This window comes from Astatotilapia calliptera, chromosome 23, assembly GCF_964374335.1.
Source record: "Astatotilapia calliptera chromosome 23, fAstCal68.1, whole genome shotgun sequence".
Taxonomy (NCBI): domain Eukaryota; kingdom Metazoa; phylum Chordata; class Actinopteri; order Cichliformes; family Cichlidae; genus Astatotilapia; species Astatotilapia calliptera.
In genome coordinates, this window is record NC_137443.1 from 8,808,002 (window position 1) to 8,821,881 (window position 13,880).

General features: G+C 39.7%; 1 protein-coding gene across 1 annotated transcript in view; it reads left to right on the plus strand.

Moving 5' to 3' along the window:
• The window catches only part of scfd2 (sec1 family domain containing 2), a 100,352-nt gene that overhangs the window by 44,863 nt on the left and 41,609 nt on the right, over nucleotides 1–13,880 (plus strand). The window contains exon 5 of the mRNA XM_026158720.2: nucleotides 3,916–4,213. Within this exon, the coding sequence (XP_026014505.2) occupies nucleotides 3,916–4,213 (298 nt within the window). The remainder of the gene's footprint in view (nucleotides 1–3,915; nucleotides 4,214–13,880) is intronic.

Below are 13,880 nucleotides of genomic sequence, written 5' to 3' on the forward strand. Positions count from 1 at the left end.
ACACCCTGGTCACCACTCTATTACTGGACTAAACCAGAGAGACAAATAACTATTTTTGCTCAATTTCACACCTATGGAAAATTCATAATCACCAGTTAACCTAACATTCATATCTTTGACATTCATGGACTGTGGGGAGAAGCCAGATGGGAGGACACGGAAACTCCAAACAGAAATACCTTAGCCAGAAAGCTTATTTAAAATGAAGCAAGAGTGCGACATGGGAACCATATATACATTTAAAAAACTAAATAATTTTCTGTGTTATAATATTATCAAATGCTTACATCCTCTGTTGTAGTGTAAATACCATAAGTGAGCCATTTGTAATGATTATAAGACTGTTTAGCGTGTCAAATTGAAACTTTAACTGCAGGAGCAAACACTAAAAACACTGAATCTTCTACACTTGTAGTACACTGTTTGAGTGAGGTAGTTTTTGTAGGGCCCCAGAAACACTCCAGAGCTCCCCTTTCAGCTTTCTCTGCAGTACCATATGCTGAAAGCTTCTGATGCCAAAGTTACATGACAACGGGTACCTTTCAAGCCAACTGTGGTCAAAATGAAAATGTAATTTGCTGACAGTGGCACGCTTCTTTTCAAACCTAAAAGATCAGGTTGAGCGTCGTGGTATAGACAGAAGTGTTAGAAATCAATATTTGTTCTAAGGTTAGAGAGGAGGGTGAAAGTGCTCAGCAGTTTGCATTTCAACAAGAAAGCCATAATGTTCTTTGTCTGTCTTTCCTCACTGCCGTCTGCAAGTGAAACGAGTGAGGGAAAGCATTGTTTGGCAGTTCAAATGAGAGCAGCTTGGAGAGGTATTTGATTTCACAATGTTTAAGAAGAAAAATGTGTGGTGGGATTGTGTTTGAACGGTCCCCAGGGCCGAGTGGTTGGCCGGGGTCTGATGCAGGAAGGGGGCCTCGTTGGAGTGAAGAGACTTCTGTTTCTGTGATACCTGCGTGTTTAAAGGACGTGAATGATACTGATTAATTCACCTTCAACGTCTTTTCCTGCCACTTTCATTCATATTAAGTTATTTATGATGCATGAAATCAAAGACTTCACTGGCGTCATCGTAGGTGACCTTATACTGAGATAATTGTTTGGTGTGACAAGGGACAGTCAGTCAGCTCTGTGGCTTTGGCTTACCATTTCTGGACTGTATTGGATCTTTGGCTCAGTGAGGAGATCTTCTGGGTCAGATACAGGATCCCCCCACTGGGCCCACCGCAACATCGAGAGCTGCTCATTCTGAAGGCCTGTTTGTCTTGGTGAAAGAAACACAAATGTCTTTACAAAAGAATCTCTTGTCAAAATGAAATGTATCCATGTGGGCATTTGTAGCTACAGCCAACACAAACATAATATCCTCTGTTAACATTCAGCCCCCCCTTTATGCTATCATCTGAAGGTTAATTACTCATTTATTACCTTAGTATCTTTTTTTGCATTGCTTTTTTGACTTTTCCCTCTGTTGTGAGTCTTTCCTGTCTCTGTTTTTGTCTTTTTGGGCCTTCAGCCCTTTTTTTCCCATTTGAATTTCATGCTGTTCATCGGACAGATTAGATCCACACCCTTGTTTTATAGGTCTGTGAGCTCACCCTTGTTGTGAGAGTAGCCAGTGTTCTGTAAACGGTCCCGTGATCTGCAGCACGTTGGATCAGAATGCCATCCAACCATCGTGAGGGCCCGACTATTCAGACCTGCTCAGACAGGCTCACAAAAACAGGTCACTGCACCTAAACATTGCTCCAAATGTTGGCTTTGTGAGTGTGTGTCTTTGTATGTGTGCATTTGTGATAAAAAGAGAGGGAAAAAAATAGTTCGGTACCCGAGCAAATCCAAAAAAAGACTAAAACAAAATTAAGCGTTACATCAGCCACCCAGAGTTGTAAAATTAGCAAATGGAACGATGAGCTCACTCACACTGTCCCTGTGATTTTTAAACACTTACAACGCAACACAGTATTTTTACGCTTATGTCAGTCATCAAGAATGTATACTTGTGGTTTAATTAAATCAAATGATCGAAATAGTTTATCTCCCAATGCAGTTTATTCTTGATTTTTGTTTATGTAAAATGTCCACTGGGAGTAGAAATGAGTAACTGGGACATCAGAACAATGGGGGCCTGTCAAAATAGTGACTTTTATATTTTGCTTCCAAGGTGCCAGACTTACTTGTAGTTTTATAGTGGTTTTGAGCAAAAGTTCTTCAAGTTTTCTGAACGTATTTCAAAGTTTTTCTTTTGACATTGGCAGCTTTTTCACTCTGAGAGAGGGAGAATCTTAAATTGTGTGCTCCAGCTACAGGGGGGTCATACTGTTCAGCCTCCCTAAAAAGGTCTATGCCAAAGTCCTGAAAAGGAGCGCTCATCTGTTAGTTGAATCTTAGATTCAGGAGGAACACGCTGGACCACCTCTTTATCCTCTTCGAGTGTGTGGGTGGCTCGAGACTTTGCATAGTATTGTATGTGGAAGTAATAAACTGAAACAAAAATAAAATTTAGACTTTATTCTGGAAATTTATTTCATTTGGATATTTTCCAGTGTAGTTAAAAGAGTAAGGAGGATTCAGTGCAGTTTATTACGACTTGGATGTCTTTGTGACGGTGACTGAATAACCAACATAAACATAAAGGGTCCTGAACTTGTTGAATTTTGTCTCATATCTATATTAAAATGATAAAAATACTAAAAATAAATATTAGTAAAAAACACATAAAAATCTGCAGTAAATAAACAAAAAAATCCGAAGGTAAGACAGACTGTAAATATTATACAATATTATATTATATTATATTATAGTGATGGGGTATCTATTACTTCCCATTGTACCATTGAAAAAAATTACCCTTAAAACAATACTGTCAAACATATAGTCAGTGTGATGTGTACTTTATTATAAACAATATTCTCCTTGAAGTACACATTTCTATTATTCTCTAAATAAAATACATTTCTAAGATGATGTGCTCTACAATGTTCATTTCTGTGTAATTTATATAGATATATTGATTATATTGTCCATATTAGCAAGTTTCTTATTAAAGAGATGACTTTGTTTTCTATGCATTTAAATAATATGAAATTTAGCGTTAACTAAAGGATTCTAATGTAACTGTTGAACTGTATGTTACCTGTCATATCTTAAACTTTTTTGTAAATCTCCTGTTTACATAAATGCTCATTAGAAAAGAAAACGTAAGAACCAGCACATCTTGCAGTAATCACGATTACAGATTAGCGTGGGTGTTGTAATGCTAACTCAGCTACCCTGCATATGACCCTTGCCTTGAAGGCAACAGCTATGCTCTTGCTAAAGCTTATTAGCTTTATAGTTGCCAGTTAAATATAGAATTTAGTTGAGTTTAGTTTAGTATTTACTCTTTGTGTAATGTTTAAATTTGATTATCATACTTTTTCAAAGCACTCTATATGTCCTATCATTAGCCATTTTATGTTCACCACACATTAAAATTTTTTAGTTTCATTTAAAACAAAGAAACAAAGAAAATAATTACTTCTTGAAAAGTGTGAAGTAATTGTGTGTTTGGAAGTCATTTATTCTGGAAATATAAGCCTCTGCTAAAGAGTTAAACAGCATTTAATGAAGTCTTGGATTTTCGGCTAAGCTAAACTAACAGGTTAATTGTGGTGGCTTCATATATGGCATGCAAAATTGTATTGATATTTTAATTTCACTTCCAGCAAGAAAATATGTTTTCCAAACATGTCCAATGATTCCTATGACGAACATCCTTAATAAGCCAGTGGTCATTTCTTGGTATGGTCATTAAAAATAATAAAACCAGCAAGGTTCAAAAAACTGCATTCCACCGACTAAGCCCTTTATTTTTATTTTTATTTGTATTTTATTTTATTTTTTACGTGTTTGTGTGCCGTGTCACAGGCTCTTGGAGACGCCGACTTCCCTGCTGTGCTGAGGCAGCTGCTGCCTTTGATGAAGCCCCGTGGAGTCGAGGACACCTCGGCCTCAGGGTCGAGGCTCAGGGAGGACGAGTTGGGTCCCGATGAGCTGATCCTCCTGCTGGTCTATCTCTACTCCCTGGCTGATGAGACCCAGCCTGCAGATCATGATACAGAGGAGGAGGAGGAGCTGGAGAAGCTGGAGAGGGACCTGATAGGAGCGCTCACCCTAGTCATCAGTCGAGAAAAAGAACTCAGCCCATTGCTTCAGAAACTGACTGGTGAGAGAAAGTTATTGCCATTGCGGTTGTTCAGTTTTGCAGAAGCGCTGTTGGAAAATGAGAGCAAATGGTTTGTTTATTGCTGCCCCAGTTCTTGGAATAGGGGTCATTTTATCATTGTCTTGACACTTCATCCTTTTCTCGTGTCACACACTATAGTGCACACACACCTACACGCATTTTCTAGTCAGTTGGCCAAGTGGCTGTGGGAACTTTGTATATTTGGATAGGTGTGAGAGAGAAATTACTTCTACCTTTAACCCCTACAGCTTCCCTTTCCACAATATTAAGATTTACCTGTAATGTGTGCATCTATGGGAGTCCGTGAGAGTATATTGATTTTCTCTGTACTTTACCAGACATTTCACTGGTTTAGCTGAGCATGAAACCATGTGGCAGAGAAGATCAAGGCCAGCTCATAAGATGAATTAACAGTCTTCCTCCACACCACAGCCGACTGTACCTCCCAGAGTAATGGCGTCTTTAACCTTGAGCCTCTCCTCCCCTACCACATAGTTCATAATTAGCGCTGCTTTTAGTTTTGGCTGTACCTTAGCACACGCCCTGAAATATTACACTGGGATTGGGGTTTTCATCTTATATGGCACATGGGGTCATATGGTGTACATATAGGGTTGGTAAATCTATGTAAAGCACTAATAAAGATTAGTGATACATCTTTTGTATTTTTACTCTTTCTCTCTCTCTTTCCCTTCTTATACTCGGTCTCTCTCTTCTTCCTGTTCTACTTGGCCAATGCAGTTTAGAGGCGAGGGGCCTCTTGGCAGGCACAGGCTGTGAGATGTGGCTCATGTTAAAAACCTGACTCTCTGTTATAAACACTTCATTGCAAATTAGCCTGTCATGGTGTGCCAGGTGTGCTTTAGACAGAAAAAAACAATGTGTGTATGTACTCACATTGCGCACGTCTCGCCCATTCAGTGTAATTTGGCAGTGTGTGCACTCTTTTAAATTTGAGTCTGTGTGTGTGTGCACGAATGTCTGCGAGAAAGGCTTTATGGCAGTCGATGAAGTGCTTGGCTGGGGTAACATGAGTCGGGAGGTCGTCTCTTTCAGCATCCAGAGCAAAACATTGATTGTGACATTCTCCCCAATTAAAGGACTCAAATGAAAACCAGACATTCAAAGAAACCTGGTCGCCATGAGAACAATGTTTTTACAAATTCTTTTATTTTGTTCCCCTTGGCTACAGTACACAGCCAGAGCTTAGCTAACACGATGCAGATACACAGAAACACACAGCGCATGCACAAACATAGTGCAGAAACACAAGAATAATATACACAAGCCAGAATGCCAGTGAAAGGGAGTAAGAAATAAGGACAAATAAGTTTGTGATAGTAAGCAGCAACACACCCTAACCCTTCTAACTACCTCCTTCTGGGAACTTAATTAAAGAGCATCTTCAGGAAATGGTGTTCCTCGTGTGGAATTGTTTTCTGTTCGATGTTTGCTGCCAGCCCCCGTGGACTTTAGTTTTCATGAAACTCCTGTTAACTTTTAAATATATTCAGACAGCATGTGTGTGGCAAGGGTTAGTAAAGCCCCGTTTGAGTAATGTTTCTGTTAGGATAAGGTGGATGTTTGGTGTGTGTGGTTTTTTTATTAATGCTAATGGGGGTGGTAAAAACTTTCCCCCCATGACTTGAGTGAATTTCGACTCACAAATTTGCATCAGGGACAAATATCAAGCCTTGTAGACAGTGTTAACATTTGAAGAAATTGAGGGCTCGAGAGTCCATGGTGGAGTAAACAAGCTTCCAGACTTTATTCTTGTCTTTTTTGGGGGGGCGGGGCAGCGAGAGACTGTTCTACAGTAGCATATATATGTGTACCTTGAGAAAACTCGGCGTCTTTCAAACAAAAGGGAATTCTAAGCTTGCAGTTAAATCTTCTCATATTAGTCAGCATACATTATCATTTGCCACACTCATTTATTTAGTCCTTGGATAAATACTGAATGATTTTATAGATAAACTGTCAATGATAGATTTGGCATGTTTATATGTTACATCTGATTCTGCAAGGTGAGGTTTCATTCTCGACATGAAAAAGCATAAATATACTTTTTTTCCCATTTCTGGATATGAAATACGTTTTTTTTTGTTTTGTTACGTTTTTTTTCCACTGATTTTTTTTAAACTAGAACACGCTAGCTGTGAAAAGGCTGTTTCATCGGTTTTATTTAGCTTCATATGTTTGAGAATGATGTACTCCAAAAAAGGTGGTTTATCTTACTGTTGTCATCTAAGCAGATAAAGCTAGCCGGCCATAGGCAAGTAACCAGGACCATAATGCTAAAAACGACAGTACTTGTTCTTTATGCGTACCAAAATTCTTCGTGAACTGACAGTGCTAGTGCTAGGCAGTACTGCTACGTTAGCTCCCACCCCCACACTCATTGATTAGAAAGGCAGTAAGAGTTAGATGAGCATTTCAACTTGTGAGATCAGCTGTTTTCCATTGGCTAAAACATTTAATAATGTCATGTAAATGCTTAAGCTAAATTCTACCATAGTAGTAATGTTTGAATGCTATTCAGGAACCACCCTAACATTTCAGTCCTGTCAACGAAATATAATCTTTTTTTTTTTTTTTTTTTTTTTAAATGTTAGTGACACAGTAAGGTGAGGTCATGAGTTAAACTCAACTTTAAGGCCAGAAATCAAATGAACTAGCAATGGGAGTCAAGACTACAGTTTACTGACATACTGTATGAGCAGTTTGTCAACACATTTTAGGGGTTCTTGCATAACTGGAGTCAGGAATGTCCTTTAGCAGCCAGCTCTGAGTTATAATTGATGCACAATGAGCAAATTACTTTATTTGAGGACATCGTTTAGTGGGTGCCATATAAAACGAACAGAATATCTTCAGTAAGTCTTAAAAGTACTGACCATAAACTCATTGTGGGAAGTGCTTAATGTGGTTATAGAGCAAAGAAGCCTTATGTATAATCAGTTTTCTTGATTGAGGAATTGCCCATTAGAAAGAATTCAGGTTACCTTATTGGCTTCATTTGTCAGACCCAAAATTTATTTATGCTCACATTTATATTTTAATAATGAGCACTGCAGCTGCAACAGTTGACCAAGAAGCCCATTAAGGTGTCACAGATTCACAAAGCTCTATGAACCAAAAATTAAAGAAATTAAAAACATTATTATTTTTTTAATTATTTTAATTGTGGTTACCCCATCAAAAATCCCAGAAAATGATTACCAACAATGTGTAATAATTTTTCACTTATCCATTTAGTCTGTGACACTGAGACCCCAGTTCATATGTCCCAACCCTTTTTAAAAAATTGGTTATGAAAATAATTTCATTTTGCCAGTGTTGTCTTTAGTAAAATTACTCAAACTGGATTAAATACTATAATTTTGAGGGGCTATTTTAAGCAAAAGATTTGGCACACTACTAAATATTTATGGCAGCTGGACCATGAATATGGGGCTGGCTCAAAATAAACTGCAGTGTTAATGTTTGTGGTAGTGAGAGAACATGTTGGCCAGTGCAAGGGGATGATTTAAAGCCCTTGAAGACCTTTTAATAGATATAAATTAATATAATGGCTAGAATAACACCAGTAATTTCTTGTAGCAGCGCTTCTTTAAGTTGTAAATTTGGATTTGTGCAAAGAGCAATGCTTTGTTTTCATTGTTAGCATGTGTCTATATACTATAGACATATTGCAGTGTGTGTGCAGCATGTATTGTTGTATTAGGGTATGGATTTGATTAAAGAGCTGAACAGTATTCATCCAAGAAAATTGTTCCACTTATTCCAGACTGGGAAATGAGCTCTTAAACCAAATGCTCCGCAGCCAACACCACATCTGGAACGATCTGGATTGGTTGTAGGCAACGCCGCACACAGAGAGCAAATGATGGGATTGGAGAAGCAGCCCAGTTTGTCCTGAAGTCTAGAATGTGATTGGCTGCTGGCAGACTGTAGTGTATGTGGATGTGGTGTGTGTGATGTGTGTAGGTTGTAAATAGCTCTGAGCATTTACTGTTAATCCCTCATTCAGTTGTGGCAAAAACTACATTTATTGTGGTAAGAGAGCAAAAAATTTGCATTACTTTGTGCTTTATGGATTTGTTTCCTGTCAGCCCTGGTAAATTTTGGTTTTCTTTGGTTCAGAATCAAACCTACTCCCTCTGTTTTTTCCCTCTTTTCTCTCAGCATTGGGGTGCAGAAGACAAAAAAAGAAATCGGGCCGATTCAAATGTTCTTAATTCCCTTTTGTATGACATCTAGCTGGCTACGGATGATGGATCGTAGTTTGTCTATACTTATGTCAGTGTGGGGGCGTACAGGGCGGGCAATCCACAATTTGTACTGATGCTTATGATTTACTCACTGCGATGACAGAAGAAGGAAAGAAAGTCACAGTATTCTAGGGAACTTCTAGGGAAAATCTTAACTGAAATGGTTACACGACATGTTCTTCTCTCTCACTCTGTTTCTCAGTCGCACATTTTGTTTGTTATTCATCCTGTCAGTGGGGTGTGCACAGGGTAAGGAAGAGGGGAGCAGTCGGAGACTCGGACCTCCCCAATGCTGCTGTTTGGGTTGGCACAGCAGCATGGGCCGGACATGAAAGGGATCTCGCATAACTCTGGCCACCAACACGCTCTGCCTACTTTTTAAACTTTACTTCTCTTTTGTTTTTATATTTCCTTTTTCCATTTCTCCCCCTTTTCTCTCTTTTCTGCCTCCTTGCATCTCTCCTTTCTCTCTTCTCCTCCCTTAAGCACCTAGCTGGTTGCAGGGGGGAAGCGGAGCATAAGTTAGTCTAATGATTACGCCTGATTAAATATATTCCCCCTGTTGCGCTATGTTTATGAAATTAGTCCCAATTATTTTTAATTGGTGGTCTCTCTTTACTTCCGCTACTGTTATACAAACACATATGCATACATATATGAGGTGAAAACCGTACGCCCCAGGGTGAACAAAGCAGCCTGTGGTGTTGTTCTCTCTAGTTCACTTCATCAGATAAGCTCAAGATTTGGAGTTCAGGCTTTAATTAGCAAAAGCTCATCAGAGTCCTCACTGGCAGGCCTGGTTAGCAGGCTGGGCCACACACAGAGCTTGATGAGCCCCAGAGTCTCGCACCCAAGAAATCTGTTCCCAAGTCAACACTGTGGTTGCTTCTCAGCACTGCCTCCAGATACTATACCTTTTCTTATTTCCTGCTAGCTATGTAATATACCTGCCATTTGACAGGGCTAAAGGGAAAATGTGTAGATGATGATGAATCACATACTTATAATACTCATAATCAAATCAGCCCAGCGCTTCTGTCTGTCCGCTTCAGTTTCTCACAACATTTTCTTGGCGTGTCGTCCATTGAATTGAAAGGATATGTTGTGTTTCAAATAACAACGTATTGATGACATAATGTCTAGCAGGCTGAAAGTGATTATACTTGTTAATGGGAAAAAGAAGAAATATTTTAAAAGTAGACCTTTTCATGGATTTTCATAGAATTTGTTCGTGGTATGTTTAAAGTTTCTACAATCATGCAACTTTCATTCAGGGTTAATCAACTGCTTTCCTGTTCATATAAACTATTTATTACTTTGATTTTCTTTTCTTGGATTTTTTTGGTCTCTATGTTCAAAACTAGTAAACCTTCTTTTCAAAGCTATTAAGTATTTAATCCTGTTTTTGGTGTTTCACTTGCCGCTGCTATCTATGGATGGATGGATGGATCCACATTCAGTTGAATATTGCTGCATATTATACTTTTTGTTATTATTGTACTTATTATACTCAAAAATCCACTATTTTAATCACATTAGAAGACTCAAAAAGTCCTTTGGCATCACAGTTTTAAGACTTTTTTCTGAGACTGCATGAGCTATAAATGATACCTGTGATCTGATCACTCGGCAGCAAATCATTTTAGTCAGCAGTAGCTGCTGTTTGTTGGGTGGATTTCACAGAACTGGCCCAGTATGGAGTTTACACCTCTGTTTGGTTTATGGAGTGTGTTAGCGCTCGTCTGAGAATCCCTCTGCTTCTTATTTATGACAGGAAATGCACATCATAAAAGGCTTGTAAGCACTTATCTCTCTGCTGGGAGTTAGGCTTGATGAAAAGGGAGACTATCGAGATCCCACACAGATTTGCAAATACATACGCACATGCTTGCTAAACAAAGCAAAGGAAGAAATACATACCAGAGGCGCATAGAGGCTGGCTCCTGAGGGACTCTAAATGAGCCCGCGGCCCATGGCCTCTACGCACGCGTCAGTGCAGGCGTGGGTTGCGCTTTGACCCCTGGACAGCGAGCCGGCTGAGGAGGCTGATCGAAACCTGCATGCCTCTCTGCACAAACACATCTTTGGGTCTGTACTTGTATACATAGGGCTTCTGCTTTACAGCCTGCAGAAGAATTTAAATAAGGCCTCAGAGGATGTTTTCGTTTGAGTCTGCGGAGGTCTCTGTGCGATTTTTCTGCAGTTTCATGGCCATAGCTCAAAAAGTATTCATGAATAAGTGTAGAAGTGTGGTTCACGATGCCTGCATGTGAGTCACCAGTTTTTCACCAGACCCACTCGGTTTTACAGCATATCTGCGTTTTATCTGTTGGTGCGGAAGAACTTGTTTACATTTAGAATTCCAGTCACCAGTGAAAGATGACCTCTCCTAATGTACCCGCTTTCCTCCCTAAACTGTCCCCTTTCCTCCCTTCCACAACCATCCTAAGTAACATTTTGAATCAGTGGAGTCTAAGTTTCACCTCAATCATGTCACTGAATGTTCAAGTAACCAAATAGCCACACCGAGTACTGATAGATAGAAAGAAGGTGATCTTGATTATCGAGGTCTAGACTGAAAGACCGCAGCCTTGCACTGCTTTTGCCTCATTTGACCTCAAACAACAGGAACAGAATGACAGTGTTTGCAGCAGTGTCCTGTACAAGCAGTGGAATTATTCTCAGCAGTCCTGGAAGTGAAACGGTTTCATTCACTTTTGCTCAGTTCGGAGCTCTCCTGGGTGGAGGACTCAGCCTCGATACCAGATGGAAGCTCTCTTGGAGCTGAACTGGCCGGGTTATTTCCTGTCAGGCCTGGTGTTAATCAAGCGCTGAGCCAACAGGAACGCCCCCACCACCTCCTCCTTTTCTTTTTTACAGCCCCTCTCCTCTTACACCCCCTCATCACGCAAAGAGACTTGAAAATACACTTTTTTCTCTCTCCTCCCCCATTTTTCCCCTTTAGTTTCTGTTCTTTTGTCTTCCATGCTATGCCCCAGCTTTGTTTAGTTTATGACATGCTACAATCGGGGTGTATTTAGTTGGTCTTCAATCATGTTATCAAAGTGTCCCTACTGAGAACTGCAGGTCCAGCCAATAGATAGAAGGAGATAGTAAGGAATGAGTAAAAAGGAGTCTTTCTTTACTTGCCATCTGGTGTCTGGTCATTTTCTGTTGTGTCTGTTGGTGTCTTCAGGAGTGTGATGGACACAGTCACAGATAGGCTTATCTCCTGCTCCACCTACTCAGCTGACCTCTCGACTGAGCAGACACAGGCCTTAGAAATGAGAGGGGGCCTCAGTTTTAGGGAACATTTGAACTCCGTCTCTCCTTATATTCCTGCTATGTTTTCCTCAATTGCTTAATGGTCTACGTGCCTTGTCTTGTGACACATCGGCTAAGATGTGATTATTTTTCATGGAAATTATTTAACAGTACATGCGCTAAGAGCCTAGATACATGGTTCTCATGTGTGGCTCACATATCCTAGTTTTGATTCAAGATAAAAACATAATCCAGTAAGAGAAAATTCAGTTAAGCTAAATATGAAAAACAAATTAAATTTGAAATTTGCTAGACACGTAATAATCCATTAATGTTTCCTTATCATTGGGATAGAACTGACTGCCCTTAAGGATCACTCAAAGCAATTTAGTTTTTCATATAGCGCATCTTCCACACACTTAAGCAGGTACCTCACCTGCAGCCAAATTAGAGGCATGAGTTAACTTAAATTGTATACTTTTAAACTAGGAGAAAGCTGTATTATCAGATAAGTGATTTAGTTCTCATGACCAGTTCAGACTTGTAGTTAAAAACACAAGAGCCAGCAAGTTGCTAGGAAACCAAGCAATTGGTGGCACTAACAAATTCAAGCACCATTTGAAATCGAGAGTGTTTATTTGGACACTTGCTTCATGTTCACACTTCATTTCAATACGTACTTAATGTTTTAAAACAAATCCGAAAATGTGAAGTGTTCCAGTTGTTTGCCTTTGGTAGATGAGTGTCCCTGTTGTGGGACAGAGTCTGATAAAGTAAATGGCATTGGGGGAAGATATCTTATGTCTTTTAAATCTTATTGTCAGTAGAGCGTTATTCCATCATCACATCTTATGTCTGCCTCTCCATCATTGGATCTGATCTTCTCTTAGTTCAGTCTGCTTCTTGGTCCCCTCTTACTGATTCTTATTCTGTTTTTCTTGCAGACATTTAAACATACACACACACTGGACTTGTGTTAACTTCTCTGTTGCCGACAGCTTTTTGGCATCTGCGCTGTGTCTGTGAGCCCAGCGCTATCGCATCCGACTCTCTGTCCAGGTAAACGTCTCATTCTGACTGGCAGAGATGGAAGGAGGAATGAACTGGTTCTTTTAGCATTTTCTGTGTAGTCTCTTCACAAAGCGAGTACCGTTTTAGCAGAGAGCACTACCACTGCCATTAATCATGGTCATCCACGTCATGTAGGCGTATAGACAGCGATAAGGACCTTCTATAGACAGCGATAAGGACCTTCTACAGCCAGTATTGCTGCAGTAAGGCCAGTATAAACTCAGCGCCCCCCCAGAATAAACACATTAGAACACACACATATACACACACACCTCCTTTATAACTGTCGCACTCTTGAGTTAAAGCCAAGACAGCCCACCTACTCCTATTTTACACTATTCCTGTAATACAGCTTTTTCTCATCCCTGACCCAGAACATACAAACTACTGCTTCCACTTTGAAAGAACTCACTATTTCTGACTGTGCTTTCATTTTCCTCTCCATACAGTAGCAAAAGCAAATTCTAAGAAAATCCTCTGAAAGGGGTGTAATATTTCCAGGAAGGGATATAGAGTATGGTTTTAATTTTCTCCTTTTCCTGTTTTCTTCTCCACACCTCCTCCCTCTTTAGACTTTCTCCTTGCATTGCTGCTGGAAGCGTACACAACTTTTAGTAGCATCTCTCCAGGGTTTCACAGTTGTATGCAACCTCTCCTCTCCAATGAAACAATCATTCACTTAGCTACACGTGTTGACAAAGTGATATTAATGCAGCATGTTGGTGTATTAAACAGACTCAGAATTGCGACTGAAATAAAGCACAATCGCAAAAGAATTCTTTTCAGATAGTCTTAAAATGAAAATATATGCGTGTTAAGTGTGTGAAGTACTATTAGACCAGTATTTGCCACTACTGGCCGGCTCATTTCTGCCTCAAAGCACAAATACTTCAGTTGTTATTGCAACATACAACTGCAATGAAATGCTAATTCACTGAATCTGCATTTGGATTCAGCTCTATGCCCTGGACAAGTTCTTAAAAATAACTTCTGTGAAGAGGAACCCCAGTCTGTTCACTTTGTTGCAAATGGTACGA